The 26417-nt window shown below is 33.7% G+C and overlaps 1 protein-coding gene across 5 annotated transcripts in view; it reads right to left on the bottom strand.

The window, feature by feature from the left end:
* Window positions 1-26417, bottom strand: part of TRAPPC8 (trafficking protein particle complex subunit 8) — a 127092-nt gene that overhangs the window by 26813 nt on the left and 73862 nt on the right. For all 5 annotated transcript variants that reach the window (XM_074201056.1, XM_074201057.1, XM_074201058.1 and 2 more), the window contains 3 exons: window positions 23276-23433; window positions 16428-16870; window positions 11374-11521 (listed from right to left, as the gene is read on the bottom strand). In XM_074201056.1, coding sequence (XP_074057157.1) covers window positions 11374-11521; window positions 16428-16870; window positions 23276-23433 — 749 coding nt within the window. The remainder of the gene's footprint in view (window positions 1-11373; window positions 11522-16427; window positions 16871-23275; window positions 23434-26417) is intronic.

Genomic DNA, 26417 nt, shown 5'->3' with positions numbered 1-26417 from the left:
AAATCACATTCATCATTCCCATTTCTCCAAAACTTATTTCTTAGCTCCTTACAATATGACTTCCTATCCTATTATTTAACTGAAACTGCTTTCTTCAAAGTTAGCAATAATTTACCAATTAATTACCAAATCCAATTACTTTATCTCTGTCCTTGTCTTTCTTGATCTCTGCAACATTTGACACTATTTACAGCCTTTTTTCTCTTCCTACATACTCCCAAAATATGGATTTCCATTAATTGGAAAATCCTGGTTCTCCTCCTACCTCTCTAGGTTCACAGGATTAAATTATTAGCTCTAATGCAGATGACTCCTAGATAAAATATATATGTAGTCCATTGTTCCTGAGCATCTTTCCAGCATCATCAACTGTCTGCTGGACATTTTAAACAACATCTAGTAAGTATCTCAAACTCAACAAATCAGAAACACAATTTCTCTGTTTTGGTTATCTTTCTAATCACTTGGGTTTATAACCCTGACAATATCCTGGACTCTTTATTCTCCTTCATCCTCCATATTCAATGACTAGTCATATGCTCTCTACTATCCTGCATATTAAGAAGTGTACCATCTTTGCAGATAAGTAAATACATAGTACCTTTAACTTCTCACTGAGAGGATCAGAAAAAGTCTTTGGAGCAAGTCTTTGAAGGAAATTAGGGATTTTAAGATCTGATCTTTGAAGGAAACTAGGGAATTTAAGAGGCAAAAGATGAGGTGAAGAAATATAGGAAACTAATCTATGCAAAAGGGAGGTGGGAGATAGAATTCCATGTATATGGGAAAGGGAAGGGAATGAACACTTATTAATATGTGTCAAACACTTGTGCTAAAAATTTTCCAACAATCCTTTGTAAAAACCTAAAATAAGTGCTATTATTATCACCATTTTAGAGATGAGGAAATTGAGACAGAAAAACATCTTGCTCAAGATAACAGACTTTAAGTGTGAGAAAAGTGAGGCAGAGAGAAGTGTCATGGTCAGGATAAGACAGCTTTTAAGTGTCTGACAATGGATTTAAACTCAGATCTGCAGGCCCAGTGCTCTATTCATTTCATTGAAGTAGGTTAGCTTGATTGGAATGTGGAGTACATAAAGAGAGTAACATGAAACAAGGCTAGAAAGGTGGGAGGCTTTAAACATCAAGCTAAGGGTTTTCTACTTTATCCCAGAAACTGTGGGGAACTACTAAAGATAGATGATTAAGAAAGTGATATATAGTTAGAACTATCCTTTAGGAATATCAGTATTGTAGATCTATGTGACAATTGAGCAGGGTGAACAATTAGAAGTCTACTATACTAGTACAGGCAGGAGATTAAATAGGGCTGGAACTAGGGGACATATTTAAGAGACACTGCATTGGTGAAATGTTAAGATTTGACAACCAACTGGATAAGGAGAGAAGGTCAGGGAAGAACTTCCAATTACACTAAGGTGAACCTAGATGAATTAAAAAAAAAAAGGAAAAAAACAGTGATGAACTCAATAAATAAATCAGGTAGCTTGAAGGAATAGGTTTTCAGGAAATATAATGAATTCCCTTTTGGCCAAATAAGGTTTTAGATGCCAAAAAAAAGAAAATCCAGGTGGAGATATTCAATATTCATACATTGGTGCATATGCTAGAACTGAACCCATAATGAGATTAAAAAAAAAAAGAGAGAGAAGAAAGTCATTCTTGTTTACAAAATGAGAATGCTTGTAGAGCATTTAACCCAGTGCTGGGACTAGTAAGCACTATATAAATTATTTCCTTATTCCCTTCTCTACCCCTTTTTCTGAAAAAAAGAAGTTTGAGTGATGCCTAATCAGAGCTTATATGAAGATCTAACAAAGTTAACTGAGGGACAGTCAAACATAAAGAAAAGGAATAAAAGAAGAACAGTATCATAAAGTCAAGGGATGATACATTATGTCAAAAGTTGCTTGAAGATAAAGAAAATGAAGACTAAGAAAAGAATACTGCATTTAGTTGTTAAGGGAACATTAATGTTGAAAAAAAACAAGGGCTCCTGTTTTATTTAGATCCAAATTTGCTAGACACATTTTATTTTCATGCAGCTACAAGAAGCGTTTCTTAAATCAATAGTCCCATGAACTTTTGAAAACAAACTAGATGAAGCAACTTTAACATAGCCTCAAGGTTTATAGAGGTATTTATTTCTCATTAAATATAAGTAACCATCTAAGATGCTTGCCTCAGACTTAACTGAAAAATCTGAGGCTCCTCATCATGACTCCCTCCTTATCCTCTCCTCAGCTTAGAAATCTTTCTCTATTACTTCCTCCTCTCCAGACTCACACGAAAATGTTGGCCCTTTTTGCCATGACCAACTTCTCTACATGCAATCCTCAGCAAATTGTCTCCAGTATCAATCACATTCTCTTAGTTCTTAATCTCTTCCTATCCTACTGGCATTTCACCTGCTGCTTATCAACATGCCCATGACTATCTCATCATTTAAAAATCCTCACTGGTCTTACCCCTGACAGCAACCATCCTATATTTCTCCTCTCCTTCATGGCTAAATTCCCTGAAAGTCATTGACATTTGGTACTTTCACTTCCTCTTTTCACTCTCTTCCGAATTCAGATTTCTCTGATTCTGTCATTTCTACTCAGTATTCTATATTCTTTTAAATCTTAGCTCAAATCTCTTCTGCAGGTTTTTCCCAGTTGCTATCTACTAGTGTTTTCTTCTCTGAGATTACTTCTCATCTACTTTTTTATAAAGTACTTTTATGTTCTTCATTATTTACACCCAGTCTTCTTTATCAGAACAGGAATTTCTTGGGGAAGGTGACTATATTTGCTTTTTTTTTTGTTTCCCCCAGTATTTTGCACTAATAAGTTTAAAAAGTTCCAATTTACTTAATTTCACTTGAGAGAAAAGAAGAATTGGAATATTGTTATGAAGAATGTTATAGTTAATCAGGGAGAAATAAAAGCATTGAAGGAGATGAGAATTTATAATCAGTATGTTGTAAGCCTAGTCAGTGTAATTTTAGTTACTTCCCTAGGACATAAGTAGAAATGAAGAAAGATGATTGAAATAAACCCAGAATTGGGATTCTGGTAAAGCATGAATGAGAATGGGAAAAATGGACAAGTGACCAAAGCACAGGAGAAAGTAAACTGTTCAATATGTGATTAAAACTGTGAAAGGAGCACCAGCCCTAGAGTCAGGAGGATCTGAGTTCTAATTCATCCTCAGACACTTAATACTTAGTTGTGTGACCTTGAGCAAGTCACTTAACACCACTGTCTTGTAAGAAAATACCCCAAAAAACCAAACCCTCAAAGACTGTGAAATGAGTGAAATAAGAAGAATAGGAAGAATTAGAAAGGGTGAAGAGACAAAGAGGTGAGGGATGAAGAATAGGTTTAAAAAGGGAATATGGTTGCTTATCAAATGGAGAACAGCTGAACAAATTGTGGCTTATGAAAATAATAAAATATTACTGGACCATCAGAAATGATGATGGACAGTTTCATAAAAATATGGAAAAATTGGTATTGAATTGATGCAGAGTGAAATAAGAATTAGGAGGAAAAATCTATTCAAAAAGTCATTCTTGAAGAAATAGGTGGTCAAAAGAGAAGAAAAACAGTTACTGAATTACAATTAACAACCATATGAAAGAAAGCTCCAAAGCATGAATAACAAGAGAAATGAAAATGAAATAACTCTTAAAGATTTACTTCATATATTGCAAATTGGCAAAGATGATAAAAGATGGAAATAGTCTATGTTGGAGACACTTATGCACTCTTGATAGAGCTGTGGATTGGTTTGATCATTCTAGAAAGTAATTTGGAATGATTCAATATCCTGAACATTTTGATCTAGAAATCCCACTGCTTTATACCAAAATATTTATAACAGCATTTTTTGGGAGCATCATAGAACTGGAAACAAATTGCCTATCAAGTGAGGAATGGCTCAACAAGTTGTGGTACATGAATTTAATAGAATATTCTTGTTCTATGAAATAACGCAAACAGATGAAAATACAAGATTTAGATGAACAAGACAAGCAAACACAATCAAAAAACCCAAAATAAACAATGATTATAAAAATTTAAATGGAAAAGACAATAATTGAAAATGAATGCCATGAAATTATAATGATCAAATTTGACCCCAAAGAAGAGATGAGAAAGAGATACAGAAAAGCACTTCCCACTTAATATTTGCTTAGCTGTCTGACCTTGGGCAAATCACTTAATCCCACTGCCTTGCCCTCAGCCCCCCCCCCCCCAGAAAAAAGCATTAAAAAAAAGAAAGAAAAGCACCTTTCCTTCTTTAAGATAAAGGACCCTACGCTATTACATTGTTGGTGGAACTGTGAACTCATCCAACCTTTCTGAAGATTAATTTGGAACTATGCCCAAAGGGCAACAAAAATGTGCATACCCTTTGATCCAACAATACAACTACTGAGTCTATACAGTGAAGAGAATTATGAAAAAGGGTAAAAACATCATCTGTACAAAAATATTCATAGCAGCCCTGTTTGTGGTGGCAAAGAATTGGAAATCAAGTAAATGTCCTTCAATTGGAGAATGGCTTAGCAAACTGTGGTATATGTATGTCATGGAACACTATTGTTCTATTAGAAACCAGGAGGGATGGACATTCAGGGAAGCCTGAAGGGATTTGCATGAACTGATGCTGAGTGAGATGAGCAGAACCAGAAAAATATTGTACACCCTAACAGCAACATGGGGGCGATGATCAAGCTTGATGGACTCACTCATTCCATAAGTGCAACAAACAGAGACAATTTGGGGCTATCTGCAATAGAGAATATCATCTGCATACAGATAAAGAACCATGGAGTTTGAACAAAGTCCAAGGACTATTTCCTTTAATTTAGAAAAAAAACCTGATATCTTATTGTCTGATCTTGTTATCTCTTATACTTTATGTTTCTTCCTTAAGGATATGATTTCTCTCTCATCACACTCAATTTGGATCAATGTACAACATAGAAACAATGTAAAGACTGACAAATTGCCTTCAGTGAGGGGGTGGGAAGTAAGATTAGGGGAAAAAATTGTAAAATTAAAAATAAATAAAATCTTTAATAAAAAAAAAAAGATAAAGGACCCTACATGTGGAACACTTCAAATAATGTTGGGACTTTTTCATTGTTGACCTACTGGTTAATTTTTTTGAACTATTTCTTTTTTTCTTCTTTGTTATAAAAGATGGCTTTCTAGTAAGGGGAGAAGATGAGATACATTGAGAAGTAGGTGAAATGAACAAAAATTTTTTTAGGGGCAGAAATTGATCCAAGATCCTCCTGACTCCAAGACCAGTTCTCTCTCTCTCTCTTTTTTTTTTGGCGAGGCAATGGGGTTAAGTGGCTTGTCCAAGGCCACACAGCTAGGTAATTATTAAGTGTCTGAGGCCAGATTTGAACTCAGGTACTCCTGACTCCAGGGCTGGTGCTCTATCCACTGCGCCACCTAGCCACCCCCTCAATTTTTTTTAAAAAAGCCAATCCTTATACTACTACCTAGAAAACTCTCCATAAAATATGTTTCTGAATTTATGAATTTTGAAATGATGAATGATGAATTTATGAATTACTGCACTAGTTATATATTTAGTTCTATTCATGTCTTGGGTTTGTTTCTGTCATTACAAAATCAGTGACTTCACCAATCCACAGAACTAAAATGAACATGACAATGAACACTCACTGTGACTCCAATCAACAATTTCATTGTGGTATGAATCAATTTTACTCCATCAACAGTTTCACTAGCAAGCTCAAAAGGAAGACAAGGAAGACAATTTCTGTCATACTACAGACTGGGAGGCAGGCTAGGAAGGGTGTATGAAAATTAGGAGAAGTGAAAGAGGACACTCAGGTGCTGGAAGTCTATTCTGAATACCAAGGATCATATTTCTCATAAATTCTGGGATATTGCTATTCTTTAGCATAAACAAAAAATTTAAAGTGAATTAGTAATTTTTAAAAGGGGGTATGCACCTAACAAGACCAAATCTCAAAGTATGCTGCAAAGTAGGTATTATGAAAATGATATCAATGTTTAAAAATAGAAAACACAAGATAGGTTCATTATTAGGGAAACTATCAATACAACAGATCATATATAACAATAAGAACAAAAATAATATTTTAATAAACAACTAAAAAAGCTTATTCTTATTTTAAGAAAATTAGAAAACACAGGAATAAAATCATGCAAAGATAATAAAACTAAGAAGTTAACTTTTAAAGCAAACAGTGCTTGAAAATTTGCAAAGCACTAAACATGTATGATTTAATTTGATCCTTATAACCCTGGTGAGGTAGGAATTATCATTATCCCCATTTTGCAGAAGAGGACAATTAATCTGAGAGAAATTAACTGATTTGCCCAGGGGTACATAAGCTAATTAAGCATTTGAGGCAGGATTTGAACTAGTGTCTTCTAGACTCCAAGTCTAGCATGCTATCCATTGCTCTACTTAACTGTTCTTTTAAATGGATAGAGCAAGCATCTAAAAGCAAGAGCCATCATTATATGTTTTGGAACAAAATAGAATCCTTTCCAATGAAAACAGGAATAAAGCAGAGGCAAATTAGGGAAAAAAATCATATAATTTACTTAGGAAAGCCTAAAGAGTTAACTAAAAATTAAAATAATACAATGCAACAAAGAAAAAAATTTTTAACTACAGAAAATATAAAATATTTGGGAGTCTATCAAGTCAAACACAAAGAAATTATATGAATATATAAAAACTATAGAACTAAAGATAGATCTAACTAATCAAAAAACATTAAATTACACAATACTGCCAACCTGAGCCTGATAATGTGGATCAGGGGTCAGCAGTCTGAACCCTGCTCTTTTTTTTTTGGTGCATTCTATTGAGGTCACTATTTGTCATATGAAAATTTTAAAACATCCCTGTATCAGCTATAACAAAAAAAAAGTATTTAATGAGCAAAGCCAAAACATTTAAACAGGGGTGGCTAGGTGGCGCAGTGGATAAAGCACTGGTACTGGAGTCAGGAGTACCTGGGTTCAAATCCGGTCTCAGACACTTAATAATTACCTAGCTGTGTGGCCTTGGGCAAGCCACTTAACCCCATTTGCCTTGCAAAAACCTAAAAAAAACAAAAAAGAAAAACAAAAAAAAATTGAAACAGCAAGAACAAGCTTGGAAGCAAATAGTAGCTGTGTGCTCAGGACTGGAGCAGGGGCTACATTCTACTTTGCAGCCTAGTCTGAAGTTTTCAAAGGGAATAACCAAGGCCAAAGGTCAAATTAAGCCTACAACTTTTTTACTGAGAAACTGTACAACCTACATATCCTTGAGTCATTTCAGAGATCCTGGCATATTCAATATTCCCAAGACAGAAACAACAGGCTCTGCTCAGATATTCCCATGGTCCGTGCACAGTCTGGCCCTAATATTAAGTGCAAAGACAAAAAGTAGAGTGGAAAGATGAGCAAACAAAAAAAAATTCTTTATGTGGTGAGGGAAGTAGACAAAATTATACTCAAATGAAGTCCAGAATCTACTTTCAATAAGTTTCCAAAGATTGACAGCTTTCATTGAGCTTCTTCCCCCCACCCCTTGTCTTAATATCCTTTAGGAAACCTCCTCTTATGGCACCATGAACTACTCAGACATTTTAGTGCAACACAGAGACCCTCCTATCCTTAGAAATTACCCCACTTCAAGACATGCTAATGCTATATTGTTCTGCAGCAGCCATTTTGCTGTAAATGACCCCTAGTGATATGACTGATAGTCACTAGTGTCCTTCAGGATCTCTTTTTCACCTTGAACTGGTTCAAAAGACTTTGCTGTTGTAGGAGGAGGTTTCCAAAGTCTTGGGAATTTTTTCCTCCCCATTTGGTCGAACTAGAGGATTTCTTGGATTAAGAAAAATAAGTTTTTTGAGAAGATAACTCCCTTATCCATCTCCTTTGATTAATTACATAAATTTTTCTTCAACTAGTACTTATATTTTACAAATAACTAGTTTTCTTTTCTTTTATTTCATTCAATATTACTTTGTATAAAGTTTAGCTTAAAAATGCTGCCCCAAAAATTTGTATATAAAGAACTTCTCATGGTGACTCATTCACCTTGCTGTCAAACCAAACTGAATAAAATGGCTACTTGCTTCACTCTTAATTTACTCCTTATGGATATCATTTAACTCCAACCTCAAGAACTCAGATTAGTGAGTAATGATCTTCAAGTCCACCCAAAATTCTATGACAATAAACACAAATCTAGAAGTAAAAGAATCCAGCACATTTGTAAGCAAAGCCTCACAAAAAAAATACACTTTGAGCATAAGTTCATCTAGAATTATTGAAAGAAATAATAAAAAATTATTTAAATGTTTTTAAATGAAATTAAATGAAAGCACTAAAGGAAAAAACTAGAAATCAGAAAGAAGAAATGGAAAGAGAATGAAGTCTGGACACCTCTTGTGTCAAAGAACTAACTTCTTGGAAATTAAAATGATCCAAAAAGAAATTAATGACATTATTTTTGTGGGGGAAAAACATTAAAACAAACTCAAAAGACTAAGAAAAAATAGAAGAAAATAATGGGGAAATTGATAAAAAAAAAAACAACAACAGGAAAATGGGGAAGCAGTAAGGTATGAGAATAAGAATTTATCAAGCATCTATGTGCCAGGCACTGAGCTCAGAAATTGACAAATGTTTTCTCATTTGATTCCTACAACAACCCTCTGAAATTTTTGCTATTATGATCCCCATTTTCCAGTAGAGGAAACTGAGGCAGATAGAGGCAGACTTGCCTAAGGTCACAAAGCTAATATCTGAGGTCACATTTGAACTCGGGTCTCTGTGACTCCAAGTCCAGCCTTATGCATTCATTACATCACCTAGCTGTCCCTTAGCAAAAATTACTACTACTTCTATCACCACCACTGTTAGTAATAATGATGATGACATTATGTAATGCTGACTATATGCCAGAGACTGTGCTAAGCACTTTACAATAATTATTTCATTTTATCCTCACAACATCCTTAGGAGGTAGGTATGCAAATATCACACCCATTTTACAGATGAGACAAACAAAGGTTAAGTGACTTACCTATGGTCACAAAGCTGATTCTGAGTTTGAATTTGAACTAAGGTCTTCCTGAAGCCTAGTACTCTATCCACTGCATCAATTGAAAACAAATTAAAGAATCACTGGACTCCCAGAAAACCATGACCACATTCAAAAAGCTTCAATATCATAATTTAAGAAATCTCAAGAGAAAAATTACTAAATCTCTTGGAAACAGAAAGCAATGTGGAAACAACAGAAAGAATCCATCAATAGTCTCCTCAAAGAAACTCTAAAAGTAAAACTACCAAGAATAATATACCCAAAAGTCAAAGCTTCTAGTTAAAAAATTGTAAGCAGCCAGAAAGTAAGAATTCAAGTACTGATGAACCAGTCAGGATCAAATATGATTTTAACAGTCACCATTATAAAGGAACAGAGAGCTTGAAAAATGAAGTTTAGAAGGCAAAAGACATAGACCTATAACCAAGAATAATTTACTCAGCAAAATTGAGTGTAATCATCCAAAGGGGAAAAATGAATTTGTACTGAAATAGAAGACCTCCCAGCATTTCTGACAAAAATAACAGCTAAGTAGGAATTGTGAAGCACAGAAAAGCCAAGAGAAACATAAAAAGATAGCTTTAACTGAATGATCATAAGGTATTAAACATAACTTCTTACATTCTAATGACATGTATCCTCCTAATAATCCTATCACCATTAGGGGTCATAGAAGGGAGTCTAAACAGGGAGCCTTGGGAATGATTCTTTTATGTTTTGGTGAACTTAAAAGAATGGAAAAGTAAAGGAGGAGGTATTAACTAGGAGAAAAAAGAATGGAAAGATGAGGAAAATTATTTCACATAATCAGGGTACTCAAGTTTATACAAAAGAAAAAGAAAGGATGAGGGGACCAAGTAATGTTGAAGCCTACATTTCATCTGAACAGGTCAAAGAAGAAAATGCATGTGCACACATGCACACATACATACAAACACAGAATTGGGTACAGAAATACTTATCACTCAATACTAGGAAGCAAAACGGAAAGGAGTTAGAAGAGCAAGGGTAGATTAAAGAAAGGATTAGTCCTTAGCAAAAAACTCTAAGACTGTACAAAAATATTTACAGTAGATCCTTTTTTATTGACAAAGACCTGAAAAGTGATGGAATATCTACAAACTGGGGAATACTGAAAACAAGTTTCATAGTACATGAATAGGACAGGATATTATTATACTATAGGAAATGATGAAGAGCATAGTTTTGGAGAGAAGTCTGAGAGGACCTGTGTGAACTGATACAGAGATCAAGTAACTCTGATTGATGTCATGACCAAACTCAATTGTAGTTGATAAAGTAAATGTATAAAAAGATGATAAAGGATAAACTCAGTGCAAACAGATATATTTTTGTTTGGACATAGACAATTTTGGAATTTGTTTTGCCTGATCATACATGTTTTCAACAGGAATTTTGTTTTCCTTTCTTTCTCAATTGATGCTGCAAGGGGGAGGGGGAGAAGAGAAAGCTAATTTTTGTTGTTTAAAAAATGAATTTTTTATTTAGAACCTTAAAAAAAAATCAGTGTACAATTTTCAAGACATCCTACAAAGCAGAGTGCTCAATTGTTACTGCCTATTACATTCTGTGAATGATTAAACTAAGAATGAATCCTTTAAAAACTCTAATCATGTCTTATTAATAAGATCACAATCTGCCTACAGAGAATTTTCTCCATATTGAGGGAATGAAGTATCAAGAAATCCTAAAGTGCTCTAAAAAAATGGAAAGTGAAACTATTGCAACTAAGTAAGACAACATCCTCAGAACTCATGGAGGTCTTCTGAAAGGAAAAATATTCCAACACTGAGAATGATTGAAAACCTATGAGAATTCTATGAATTTAACTTTATTAATTTGCTCTTAAAGACCAGATCTGCGATGTTTCTTTTTATTCAGATTGCAGTTTATATATAATACATGAGCTTGCCATATGTTTACCAAAAAAACAAGAATGTTCAAGATTGAATTTTTGTAGCTAAATGAGAGATTAACACTTAATTAACATCAAGAGGCTAAGAGAGTTTTAAGGTCCAGATCTGGGTCAGGAAGTGAATGATTCCTATATCCTACATACCACTGGATAACTAATATAATAAATTATTATATAATTATATAATTATACCAGTAGATTATAAAATCTAGAAAAGAACTACTTAAGTGAAACTTCAGTAAAATGTGCAGTTAAAATAAAAAACTAATTTTACAAGAGAAAACTAAAACTTACAGTATTGATATTTTCCACATCCACAAAGACAAGCATATTGCCTCCTCTGCCTTCTTCACCTTCAAGAGTATTACTTCTGCAGACTGTAGCTCGTACATTCAAAGATCGGCTAGTACAAATAACAGCTGTATGTCTTAATACCCTGTGACTGAAGAAAAATAAATGTAAACTCCTAAAGCATGGAACACAAACTGATGCAAAGTGAAGTAAGCAGAAGCAAGAAAAAATGATGCAATGACTACAACAATGTAAATGGAAAGAATAAAAAAAAAACTGAAATTGAATGCTAAATAATTTATAATGGATAAACGGGGTGCAGAATTTAGAGAAGTTACCTCCCTCTACTTTAAAATTATAAATGTTTACCATTACATATACTGTGAAATGTGATTAATTTATTGAGTTTTTATCTTATTCTTTTGTTTTGTGCTACAAAGGATTGATTTCTGGGCATGGAAGGAGGAAGGATGTCTCTGGAAATTAATCTTATGTAAAAACAAAGGATATTAATAAATTTTAAAAATGAAAACTATTAAGTTGTAGTACTAATTATTATTAGGTAACACATTTGACAATAATCAAAATAAGATACAAAGAAATATTTCTAATACTTCAGCTTGACACAAAATTAAGTCATCTTTCAATTATTTCATAATCAGACTATTGAGATTTGACACTCATAGAAACAAAAAATTCCAAAGTTAAATTCAATTTTGATTGTTCCAATCACTATAAGCTATTTTTACCAAAGTATTTCATCTAAGGAAGAAAATCAAAAGCTTCATCCTTTCATGCTAATAGCCACATAATTTCAGGTCCTTAATAGCTTTTGACTAGATTATTGCTATAGTCTCCTAATCATCCATCCTAAATTCTGGTGAGAAAGTAATCTTCCTTATATACAAAACTAAAAATCACTTCCTTATTCAATCAACATCAGTGGCTCCCTAATTTCCCTAGGATCAGATATGAAAAATAAAATCAAATACAATGAAAATTTTCCATCTAGCTTTTAAAGCTTTATAAAATGGCCTTAATCTTTTAGCCTCAATGAATAGAAACAGGACTTAACTGAAAAAATCAAATTTCTCTCTTTAACCCTCAGCAACCTCATTCATTCCCAAATTTTCAGTTACCATCACCCCCCTAAAATGACTCATTATTAAATTTCATCTCCACCTAAACCTCACCCCAGTTCTGAATCTACCAATACTTCTAAATGGATATGTCAGACTATACTCATCCTACTTTTTTTTTCCTTTTTAAAAGGGTAGTTTTCTCTTTTTCTGTTAATGGTATCCATCCTCACCCCCAATCCCATCTCGGTCAATTTGGATTAAAAATCTCAGGGGTTTTACCATCTGCTCCTTTTTTCCAAATCACTCATATCTAGTTAAAAGTTCTATGCTTGTTCCTTCAGAGTCTATCTGAAACCGGTTCCTTTGTTTTTTCCCTCACAGTCAAAAAACACTTATTAAGCACCTACCACAAGCCAGGCACCACTTGGGAAGACAGAGAAAAGTAAAAGACAGTCACTATTTTCAAAGTGGTTAGTCTAATGGAGAAGAAAACATGCAAACAATTATGTATAAAATAGATATTTACAGGATAAATCGAAGATAATCAATAGAGGTGAGGCACTAGATTACAGGGAAGTAGAAAAGGCTTTATGCAGAAGGTAGGATTTCAACAGAGAACTGAAGGAAGTCAGGAAACAGATGAGGAAGGAGCCCTGGAGGACAGTGAAAATGTGCCAAATTGGCAGATTGAATGTCTGCTCAAGGAACACAAAAGCCAGTTTTTACTGCATTCAGAGTACTGGGTGGGGGGATGGTGGAGAGGGGAAGGCAAGCAGTGGTATAAGGCAGAGGAAGAATGGAAAGGTGCATGGGGTGGGAAGGTAGGTTATTAAAGTATTGAATACTAAAAGTTCAGGCCCTTATTACAAGAAGCAGCTAGGTGACATGGTAGGAGTCAGAAAGAAATATTTGAATCCTGCCTCAGACACTGTTTGACCCTGTTCAGTCATTTGAATTTTTCCTCATCTATAAACTGAGAAAACTTTTCTCATTTATAAAATAGAAATAATAACACCTTTCTCTCTCTCTCTCTCTCTCTCTCTCTCTCACACACACACACACACACACACACACACACACACACAATATAAATTATTTTGTACATTTTAGAATACTACAAGTGCTAGGTATTATTACCTCATACTAGAATATTCTAATGGTCTGCCAAATGAGTGATGAGATCACTGCAAGATTTCTTGGCACAAGTCTTCAACCCATTCCAAAAATACTGTGAACAACATTGCAGTCAGAAGCCAAGTTTGAATCCCACCTTAATTACCACCTATATGACTTTGGGAAAACACTAATTACCTATCTTACTTTCCTCATCTGAAAAATAAGAGAGTTGAACATGAAGCCTCTGAAGTCTCCAAAATCAAAGGTCTCTAGACCAATGACCCTATATTTGATGACCTCCTCAACTGGCTTTTTACTCAATGGTTGAGATAATTTCTTCCTATATATTTTAAATTTTTTTATATTCATTTACTTCTACTCTGTAATCCTTTAACTTAGACAACAAGCCCATTCACATGACATCCACATATAACCTGTTCCAGTAGAATATCCTAGTGTCACCACCACCCACAGTTAAATTCCTACTCTAAAATGATCACCACATCAAACTTTAGATTTATAAGCATGGCTTTTAAGATCTATATATCAATTGCTCTTTTTAATTTTCCATACACAATAAATTATATACCTTTTGTTAGGAGGAAGCCAAATTTTTATAATTCCCTACATGTAGTCTTCTCCTTTTAAAATTCTTTACCCTATATTTTCTCTTGCACACAAAACTACTGTCTGCTTTATTCATTACAATTATTTGCTTTCCAAATTTCTGTAATTACTTCAAGATTTGGCTCAAGCATCTTGTGACACATAAAACCATTCCTGATTTCCAACTCTCCTTTCTCTAATTATATATCTTGTAGAAATGTATTTGATATGTAGGAATATATTTTATGTATAGTTTAATAATCTTTATATCTTAGTCAGAAAATGTGAGTTATTCCTTAAACATCCTGAAATTGGAAACTGAATATTACAGAGCTTAAGAGAACTGAACACCTAGGTCTGGGTAAATCTGTTGACAATGAACCAAATTAATTTTATTTCTAAATAAAGGTAAGGCAATAATAAGGAATTAACTTATTATTTTAAGTGTTTTGTTTCTTTGAAGAGCAATGAAGAAATTATACAAGGAATCTTTTTTCAACTTAAATAGGTTAACTACACTTTTGAATAGTTAACCTTACACACACACACACACACACACACACACACACACACACAGACACGTTTCTTTATAAATGAAATCTTGATTTCTAATGAAAGTTTCTACCTTCTTTGGTCACCAAACCCCGAAAACCTCTAAGTAACATACGGCAGAGAAGAGTAAGAGTAAGAATAAGCCCACCTAAGACTCTAAATTGCTTTGAGAACTTTGAGTAAGTTACTTGTCAATTTTCTCCTTGTAAAATTAGGACATTGATAGGGATCTGATTTCATGGAGTTATCTGAAGAAGAACTGAGATTTATAATAAAAGTACTTTGCAAGCTTTGGAGGAATATGTTTATGCTTTAATTTTAAAAATCTGCTTAAGTCTAATTTACTAAAAGGTTATATATTTACTAATGGTCCTTAAATAGAAGTTTGAGGATTTTTAAAGTAGATCTGACTTTTTTTTTAAATTAACATTTAAACTCATTCACTTCCAAAAGGAGAACAAGTCAATTTTTTCAAATAGTGTCACTCTTGTCCTCCAAAATACATTTTTACTAGTAAAATATAAAAATTACTAACGGGGCGGCTAGGTGGCGCAATGGATAAAGCACTGGCCCTGGAGCCAGGAGTACCTGAGTTCAAACCCAGTCTCAGACACTTAATAATTACCTAGCTATGTGGCCTTGGGCAAGCCACTTAACCCCATTGCCTTGCAAAAACGAAAAATTACTAACAATTCAGAAATAGATTGTTCCAATTAAGATATGTCTTTTAGTTCTTTTCTAAAGTCCACTTATGCATCAGATATTTATTTCCCCTGAAAAATTAGCTCTAAGTCAATGTTATAAATTGTAGTTGCATTTTGAAATAATTCTGAAATGTCAATTTTTAATTCAGCTTTGAGAATTATCCTGAAATATGAACCATCATTTCTACTCCAAATCTGTTGTTATTCCACTCATGCCACACACTTGTTTGGCCTTATTTCCTAAGTTGTTTATGATATGTACTGGTAGAAAGTGTCCACTGATTAAGTGTCTGGGTTGACATTTAATTGTCAGTGTTAACTAAAACAAACCACATTTTTAAAAAATGGTTTGAAATTGCCCTAAAAAAAATTTCAAAAGTTCTACCAAAGTAAACATAAAAAAGTCATTTCCAGCTATTTTCCTTGAACAACTATTCTAAAAATAGGATCCTGTTGTACTTTATGTTGAATTATGACCAAATAAGGAAATCTCCCCTATGAGCTAATTAATTAGTTTCACTCTGTCCCATGACATTAATTAAACTGTAAAAGAAGCCAGCAATTTTGAAAATGTGTATACTGGTTACAAAGGATCCTGTGTGAATGGATAGGCATATAATTAAATCCACTAAAGGAAGAAAAGAATGTCAAAGCACACACCCTCCTGATGATGGGTTAGATAGCTTCTTCAAGTATGAACGATATCCAATTACACTGGGTTGACACAGTGGTCACCTGGAAATTTATGGAACCTTTGGCCATATCAGAATCATTGCTTTTTGGAGCTGGAAGTGGTCTTAGAGATTTAGAATCCACCTCTGTCAAATCTTGCAGCCAGGCAGTTCAGAGATATTAGGCACAACCTGAGGCATAAACATTATGTATAGTAAAGAGGGGTGATTGTTTTCCTTTAGAAAATGGTAATATATATATTATATACATATTTTTAAACACATTAAAATGGAAGTTTATTTTAGAAAAGTTTAAAAATACTCACCTGATATTAGATTGCTTTTTAATACTCTCATAATAAAACAAAAAGTTTATTTCATGAACACCTTCTTCATCTGGTCCACGTAACCACATAGGCAGCTGGACTGAAGCCCCAGGTAGAAGTACAGAGTCAGGAAGGGGCACATCAATCACCTCTGGCTGATTTCCTATGCCAAAGCCAAAATCTCCTGAGGAAGCTGATGATGTGAGGGCAGTAGACCCAGAGGTAGAATCTGCCACGACAGTTTTGTAAGCACTACAGTTCTCAGAAGCCGAGGGGCTCAGAGGTGTTAGAACAGCAGTATTACCACCAAAAGTAAAAAACTCTGGACGTTTAGAAACAACCTTCAATCCAGTAAGAGGACACTTGCTGACGTTGACAAATTCAACATATGCCTTTCGGATTTCCCCACAAAGAAGTCCTGTAGGAAAATTTATAAAGAACACCTGCATTGGGGGGAGGAAAAAATTATTATTTTGGCTATCAAATACTTCTTGAACTTCTTTTCTATAGCTAAGTTTAGTAAGACATTTGTATAAGCACTTCATTAATTGTAATCAAAACACTTAGGATTAGGAAATTACCTTGTAGGCAAATCAATCACAAAGCTATATCTACAATTCTATAGCATATTTTGGAATATTTGTTTGGGAATAAATCTCAAGAAAATGATAATTTCAACTACAATAAACAGGGTTGGGAAGAAAGAGGTAGTAAGAGGGAATCTTATAGTAGTGGTCCACCCAAGTAGAAAAAACAGCCACCAAACCACATACATATGTGTGTGTGTGTGTGTGTGTGTGTATGTGAATGAACCCTGTGGGTTGTATATTATCTTAGAAAACCACATATATATAATATAATAACTATGCTTTATTGTATTTTTATTAAGTTTCTTAAATATTTCCCACATGTACTTTAATCTAGTTTAGAACTCCCTCCAGAGCAGGGTGGGCAGTATGCAACCTATGAACCATGTATCTTTTTGGAACTTTACAAGTTACAATTATAGAGTTAATACAATTGCATGTAAAAATCAGTGACATATTTATTCAAAAATTTCAAATTTCTTATCTAATATCACACCTTGAATGGAAAGAAAAAATGCATCAAATATTTATTATTTATACATTTGTAATATAGGGATATCCGGTGGGTAAGATGTTTCCTTTGTTTTAGCACAAGGGAAAAGGAAAAATGTGGTTTTTTTATTTTATACACACACACACACACACACACACACACACACGTATATATTCACATATACACACAGAATATAATGATATATATATCTGCACAAAGAATATCATCATGACCTAATAATAAGAGCCTTTCAGAAAGCATTCAACTGTTATATCAGGAAAAAAGCAAAGCCAACAGGAAAACTAAGAAAGGAACAAAGTTAAGAGAAAAAAGATACCCCTATACTTGGATGATTTCTGATTACTCCAGTGGAATTATTCCTGAAAGTCCTAAAATTCTTTTATGTTTAGGACTGCATTTTGGCCAAGTTGCGAAAGAAAATTACGTACTTGTAAGAGAATGCAAGGGAATTCATGCTAAAAATGCATATTAAGATTCTTTAAAAATTAAGGTAGAGTTCACATTATTATAGTACCTATTAATGCAATAATTTAACATAATTTGTAAATCAAAATTCATTCTGCACATTTTAATCTCAAAAAATTAGTATATAAATAAAGTCATCAGGCTCCTTCAAAGAGTTGTTCCTCCTCATGAGTCTCCAAAAAGAGGTAAACCTGCCAATCAGTCAACACATATATTAAGACCTCCAACTCAGTGGCCTGAGTGTTCTATTAACTGTACCAACCAAGATGGAGGTAGTTCAAAATTAACCCATAAAAATAAAGACACTTTGGCAAGCATTAAGGAAATAGATTGTGAGACAAAATAGGGAAGGATGAAATGACAAAGGTGGTGTGAATAGATCACTGAATCATAGAATTTGAAGAGCTATAAGAGACTTCAGTGGCCAATACTCTAAAGGGGGGGGGGAGGAATAAGCATTTATTAAGTGTCTACTCTGTTTCTGACACTGTGCTAATAAGCATTGTACAAATGTTATCTCATTTGATCTTCATAATGATTTCATGAAGTAGGTGCTATTATTTTTCTAAAGGATACTAACCCTTTCACAGGTCAGGAAAGTGAAACATAGATTAAGTGACTTGTCCAGGGTCACACAGGTATGAAAATTCTGAGGCTGAATATGAATCTAGGTCTTTTGGAATCCAGGCCCAGTGCTCTATCCACTGGATATCTACCTTCCTCTATTCCAATCCAAACACATAAAGAATACCCACTATAACACAACCAGCATAGGGTCATCCAACCTCCACCTGAAGATCTCCAAAGAGGGGAAAACTACTACTTCTGAAGGCAGTATATTCCTCTTTTGGATAGTTCTAGTTGTTAGAAAATGTTTCTCATTTTCATGTTTAAATTAGCCTCTTTACAACTTCTATCCATTGTTCCTGGTTCAGCCCTGTGTAGTCAAACAGAACAAGATGAACCCTATATCCACATGATAGCCCTTCACATCCTTGAACACACGGAAGAATAAATATTCATATAGCACCCATGAGTCACTGTATTAAGTACTTTTTACAAAAAACCTTTAAGGAAGATTCTATTATGATTATCCTTATTTTACAATTGAGGAAATTGAGGACAAAGCAAGTGACTTACCCAGGATCACACAGTAAGTATATGAGACTCAAAATGAACTCAGTAATTTCTGACTCCAGGTCCAGTGCTCCTATCCACTGTTCCACCCACTAGCTACCTAATAGCCATAGCTTTCAAATCTTCCACTCCCCTCCCTCCAACCCCTTACATCTTCTCTTCTCCAGGCTAAGCATGTATAATTCCTTCAGCTGATCCTCATAGGACAAGGACTCATGGTCCTTCAGCATGACTGCCCTCCTCTGGCTTCAGCATGACTGCCCTCCTCTGGATACTCTCTAATTTATCATAATCATTCTTAAACTGTGGGCCCCAAAAATGGAAAACAATACTCTAGATGAGGTCTGATGAGGGTAAAAAGCATAGTTGCACTATCACCTCCATCTCCCTATTCCTGGAAGATATTCCTCTTAATAGAGCCAAAGATTACAATTTCTTTTTTTGGCAGCAGTATCATATTGCCAATAGTAAACTCCCAAGTCATCTGAGTCCCCACCATCTTTTTCCCAACTGCTGTATAACAATGTGTTCCACATTAAGGACTGTGAAGATGATTGTTTTTGGTCCTCAAGTGTAAGTCTACTGAATTTCAACTTATTAGATTCATTAGTCCAGTGTTCTACCCTGTCAAGATACTTTTGGATCCTCACTGTTATACAGTATGCAACCTATCTGATTCTAAATGGTCTTTCATCCAGGAAGCTTAATGTTCAATAAATTTAAAGAATCAGCTACTGGAATAAACTCATTATTTGATAAATACTGGTAGTAAAACTGGAAAGTAGTTATAGCAGAAATTAGGTTTAAACCAATATTTGATATCTTTTTCCAAAATGAATTCAAATGGATATACGATCTAGATATAAAAAGTTACACCATAAATAAATTAGAAGAACAAGGAAGAAATCATCTTTTGGATCTATGAATGGGGAAGAGTTGATGACCAAATAATTAAAACAAAAGATTTCAGAAGTCTAAATGGTTAATGTAATCAGTGAAAGACTGTTTAAATAAAATATAAAAGCTTTTGCACAAATAAATTCAACATAGCTAAAGTTTAGAAGGGAAACAATTAACTGGGGGGAAGAAAACATTTACAGCAAATTTCTTTGATAAAGATATCATTTCCAAGATATAAAAGGAACTTATTTAAATGCATAATGAGTCATTTCTCACTTGATAAATGGTCAAAGAATTTGAACAGGCAGCCGCCAAGCAAGGAAACTCAAACTATAACCACATAAAAATGCTCCAAATCACAAATAGAGAAATGCACATTAAACTAATTCTTAAGTTCCACCTTACAGTTATGAAATTGGCAAAGTTGACCAAAAAAGCCCAAATACTGAAAGAGCTAAGGGAAAACAGGCATACTAGTATATTATGGATTATCTGCAATTAGTCTAAATATTCTGAAAAGCAATTTGGAAGCATGATCTGAAAGTTACTAAACAGTGCAAGCTCTTTAAACCCAATGCTTAAAAAAAAAGACTAAATAAAGAAAATAAATAAAAATATTTATAGCAGCACTTTTTTGTAGTAGTACAAAAACTGGAAAATAAAGGGGTGTCCACTAATTGGGGATTGGCTGAACAAATTGCTGTATATGAGTATAAATGGAATATTATCTTGTAAGAAACAGAGGAAAAAAGATGGTTTTGGCGGCTAGGTGGCGGCTAGGTGGCGGCTAGGTGGCGTAGAGGATAAAGCACCGGCCTTGGAGTCAGGAAGTACCTCGGTTCAAATCTGATCTCAGATACTTAATAATTACCTAGCTGTGTGGCCTTGGGCAAGCCACTTAACCCCATTTGCTTTGGGAAAAAAAACCTAAAAAAAAAAGAAAAAGAAAAAAGATGGTTTTAAAGAGACTCAGGATGACTTTTATGAATTGATGAGGTGAGCAGAATCAGAAGAAAAGACATAAGAAGCCTGCAACAATATCCCTTCCACCCCAGGAGCAGAACTCAAATTTAAAGAAAGGGAAAAAACCAAAATACAACAACAAAAAATAAATTCATAGAAAGTTATTACAACAAAAGGAGAACCACAGGTATAAACTAAGAAGAGGATAACAATGCCAAAACACCTACAGGCAAAATTCCAAAGTAAATTGGGAAACTCAGAAAGAACTGATAGATCTTAAATAGAATCCATAAAATTCTCAAGACTCTTAACAAGGTCCTGATAAATTTCATTGTTATCATTTCATATTATTTTCTTTGAGCATATTTCCTTAACTTTGAACTATCCTAGTAGCATGGCATTTCACTATCATAATTTAATGATAACTGCAAACTTGGAGTTCACTGTGTAATCATTATCCAGGCTTATTTAATAAAACTATAAATAACATCAATCTGTATTAACTAATCTCTAAGGGGAATCAACTCCACCCGCAACTGTCATTTTATCTTTCATTGTTTTTAAAATAGGAAAAGGGACAGAGCATAGCAAACTCTTGTTCCCACTTCCCACAGATATTAACACAAATTTCAGTTTTAATAATTTCTCCTCTATTATCCGTGTTATCTAGATGACTATAATTTAGATATGGGGAAATTTTCTAAATGTCAGTCCTTTAAATGAAAATGAAAATTAACTACACATAAGAATATTTTCCTTATACCTAGTGACTTAGCCCTCTTCTAACCCTTGCAAATTTTTCTCAGTTTGTAAACATCCCTGTTGGGGAAGCTATATACAGAGAGCACACTAAGAATTTAAAGTATCTTACCTAAAATGGAGTTGAAAAGATCAAAATTAAATTCATCTAACAAATGAACTAGGTAAGAAGGAACTGGGAGATACCAGTAAAAAATATTTGTTTACAGTTCAAAAATCACTTTTATTTTTACCACCATATGCATATTTTAAAACGCTTTCTAGTTGTCAAAAGTTTTTGGATTCCTATTATGTTTTAACTGCCAAGAATAGATATTTCCTCATAGAGGAAAAAAATGATGTACTCTTTTCTTATAACCAGTATAGCATTCCAGAAAGAGCATGTGCCTAGGAGCCAGGGAGACCTAATTTCAAGTCCTGTCTCTGACATACACTAGCTGAGTGACCCTGGACAAGTCATTTAACATTTCAATGCTCTAGGCATCACTCTAAAACTACAAATTGAATAGGGGCCAACTTGCATTAATAGAAATTTTCTCATCGACGAAGTCTCTTGACATTAAAATCAGAAAGTTAGTCCCAATCTTTATCTTTATCAGGCACATCTTATGCAACTAACTTGCCAAAGTGATAAATCACAATAATGTATATAATTTCTTAGAATTTGTATACCTGGGGCAGACAGGTGGTACAATGGATAGAGCACTGGAGTCAGGAGGACCTGAGTTCAAATCCAGCCTCAGATACTTAATACTTACTTAGCTATGTGACCTTGGGCAAGTTTACTTAACCCCATTGCCATGCAAGAGGAAATTAATTCCATACAATTTTAGAATTCTATTCTATTTGATACTTATCTAACAGGGATGCTTATTTTTTTATATAATGTATTCTTCACAAATTTTCCATGAATTCAGGCTTTCACAGTTAAGATAGAAATAATCCATAAATTAGATTTAAAAGCAAAATTATTAAAAGTTTAGGAGACGAGTAATTCACAGTGTTCTTATTTCAAGCCTTATGTTACACAGAACATGAATACTACATGAAGCTAGCCTAAAAAGTAAAGTCTTTCCTATAGATAAAAAAGTAAAGCTCAATTCAGATAAAGGAAATTCATCACATTCAAAGAAAGATGCAATTTTAGTATTTCTATCAACTAAATTGAAAAACTAACAAATTGCAAATGGAAAAGATGGAGCTAAAGATCAAAATCAGAGAAACCTCGCCAATCAGTGGGAAGATTCAAGACAAAAAGAAGAAACTGTACATTGTTTAATCAACTCTTAACTGACCTGGAAAACTTCAACTCAACTTTTCCCATACTTATATGCCTCAAAGAAATGGTATACAGAAATGACTATCAGTAGCTTACCACTAGTCATATCTTCAATTTCAATTAATAATTCAAAGACATTTTTGGAACCCATATATTTCTAGGATCATTTTGCAAGGTGATTTTAACAAATTATCCCTTTGTAAGTAGCAATGAGTTTTAATATTCATTGTTGAATAATCCATACCTCCAATAATGGCATTTCCTCAGTGATAATGGGATCTAAACGTCGATCTGGACCATATTTAATAGATGTCTTCTCTTCTTTTGTGTTATTAAGTCGAGGACCCTGAATTTCTAAATCCTGTCGCCCTCTTACTGACATTATGTTAGAAGGATGCTTTCCTAAAAAAAAAAAAAAAATCAACACTCTAAAGTCAAAGAGTATGGATTAGTTGATATTCATTTAGCATATTTTATTTTTAAATAAAATACCAATACTATCATGTTGCTTAATTATTTATTTTATATCCCTTCATGGGGATTGGGGGGAGAAATAGGAGAGAACTAATCTATGGATCATTTAAATAAATACAGTCAATGTGTTGGTTAATTTTGTGTTTTCCTTTATTTTTAAATTGTTACAAGGACTAGAAGGGGGAAGGGAAATATGTACAAAACAAATATGTAATAAAGTCAAATGATATTAAGGAAAATAAGTTTTAAAGTTTTAAAGATTATTTAGTTCATTGCTACTCTGCAATTACTTTTGAAAGCTACAAGGCACATGAGGAGTCATATAGTCAGGATGCCCTCATTTCAAAGAGGAGAAAACTGAGGGCCAGAAGTTGAAGTTACCAACATAAATCTACTTAAGTATCAGAGCAAGGATTTGAAATCAGATCCTGTGACTCCATACAGCTTGTAACTAGAGCCCTCAAACCATATATTTAAATTATACTTAAGAGGAAAAATGTATTTTTGAAAAGTATGATGTAGAGTATATGCTGTAATGTAGTTTTATATATATATATATATGTGTGTGTGTGTGTGTGTGTGTATATATATATATATATATATATATATATATATTTATTCTGATCGAGTCAGCCTTCAAATTTATCCTTATTGTAGAAAAGAGATAAAGTAGTAAAAGCTTCAGATTCTCTACAAGTAAAACTTTCCATCAAAATTATGTGTGAGAGGAATGGGTACAATAAAAATTATGAAATCACATTTGGGGAAAACACTCAGATAGTTGCTAAAATCAAATATAAATACATGAAATTGTGAGAAGATAGCAGCATGATAGGATCCAGAAGAGGTCAAAATCCCCACTGATACAGCAGTAAAGCTCTAAAATTCTCCAGAAGGAACAATGCTAAAGAAAAGCAAAGAAAAATAGCTATAAAGTCTTCCATATAGTAGACTGCATCAAAACAAAAAAGGAAAAAAACCCTCTAGAATCTTATGGAAGAGACAAACAAAGACAAACTAAGACAGGAGGAAGGCAGATATCTCAGGAACACAGAGAAGATATGACTAGAGACAAGGCCAGAAAAAACATATTTATGGCATAGCAGAAGACAGGGACCAACTATAGAGTCCAGGTAGTGTTGCATCTAGGCCAAGGTCCAGGCAGTCTATTTTCCAAGAACCACAGTTTGACAAGGGACTAGGATAGCTATACAGCTAATTTTGAGTTAAGAAATATGTAAAAGGAGATCAGGAAATTAAGTCGCAGGAAAACTTGAGCCCCAAAACACAAATTCCTAAAGATGAAGCTAAGTCATCTTAACCATCCCATCTTGAACCAAGCAGCATCACAAAATCATCTAAGAATATGAAAGGAAGCAGAAACTGGAGATATCAGTAAACAAGAAAGACTCTGAACATGTAAACATCCCAAAGGTAAACCAAAAGAAGAAAATAACTCCACAACATAACTAATATAGCATCAATGGAAGAAAATAAAAAAAGAAAGGATGAAAAAAGAAATATATAATGCAATATTAAAGTAAAAGAGTTAAAGAGGAAAGAATGGCAAATAAAACTGTTATCTTAGAACACACAATGATAAAATTTATCAAAGAATTGAGCTCCCTGAAGATTAGAAATGGGCCAATGAGAAAGCAATGACTCCATGAAACAAGAGAACGTATGAAATAAAATGAAAGGGGGGGGGGGGGGGGACAGGCTGAAAGATAATCTAAGTGTTACACAACTGTCTAAAAAATCATGATCCCCCTTCCCTCCAAATAAAGAAATCTGGATACCACATTGCAAAAATTAATAAACAAAAACTGTCCATACTTATTAGAAAAAAAGTGAAGTATTAAAAAAGAAGGAAGGAAAAAAATCTCAGAAACATTAAGAACCATCCAGAGAATCCAGGTCAAAGGAAAAAAAATACTTTAAACAACTGAAAAGAAAGCATTCAAGTATCAAGGAACCAGACTCAGGATCACAAGAGACCTGGTCTCTTGGTCCCTTAGGAAGGCAGGGAAAGCTTAAAATATGATACTGCAAAAGGAAACAGATAAAGCCATAACCTATTCATCAAAATTTAGGATAATTCAATCAGGGGAAGAACAACAAGAAATAAGATCAAAATCTATAATGCCTCAGGTAAACAAACAAATAACAGAATTAGTAATTATTATTTTATGAAAGTCAAGAATAAAAACAGTATTATAAAAAAGGTAGTTAAGAAAACTATATTATGTATAAAAGCACCATAAATAATGAGTCATTATCATTATATATATATATATATATTCATAAACAGTACTACATGTAAAAAGCATATTAAGCATATCTTTTTCTAATATTAAGAATTCAAAACTAATTGGAGACTAAATAATTTAACCATCAGGAATGGGTGGGTCAAAAAACAAAGCATATAAACAATAATATATTGTTATAACTAACAACCACATGGGGTGATGATCAACCATGATGGACTTGCTCATTCCATCAGTGCAATAATCAGGGACAATTTCAGGGGATTTGTGATGGAGAATACCATCTGTATCCAGAGAAGGAACTGTGGAGTTCAAATGAAGATCAAAGGTTATTATCTACACTTCTCAAAAGTTGTCCTCTGTAATATGAAATTTTGCTATCTCTAATGCTTTTTTTCTTCCTTTTGGATCTGATTGTTCTCTCACAAGAAGTTCAATTTCAATCTATGCTTATCGTGGATGCAAATATAAAACCTCTATTAGATTGCCTTGTATGGGGTGAGAGGGGAGAAAAATTGCAAAACTAAAAACCTCACCAAAAAAAAAAAATGATTGGTAGAAAACTACCATTGAATGAAATTGGAAAACAAATGAAATATACACACACATATATATATGTACTATTTTCCAAGAAAGTGACAATAA

The sequence above is a fragment of the Macrotis lagotis genome, chromosome X (genome assembly GCF_037893015.1).
Source record: "Macrotis lagotis isolate mMagLag1 chromosome X, bilby.v1.9.chrom.fasta, whole genome shotgun sequence".
Lineage (NCBI taxonomy): Eukaryota > Metazoa > Chordata > Mammalia > Peramelemorphia > Peramelidae > Macrotis > Macrotis lagotis.
The sequence above is the reverse complement of the archived record's forward strand: the minus strand, read 5'-3'. Positions and strand labels throughout refer to the sequence as shown.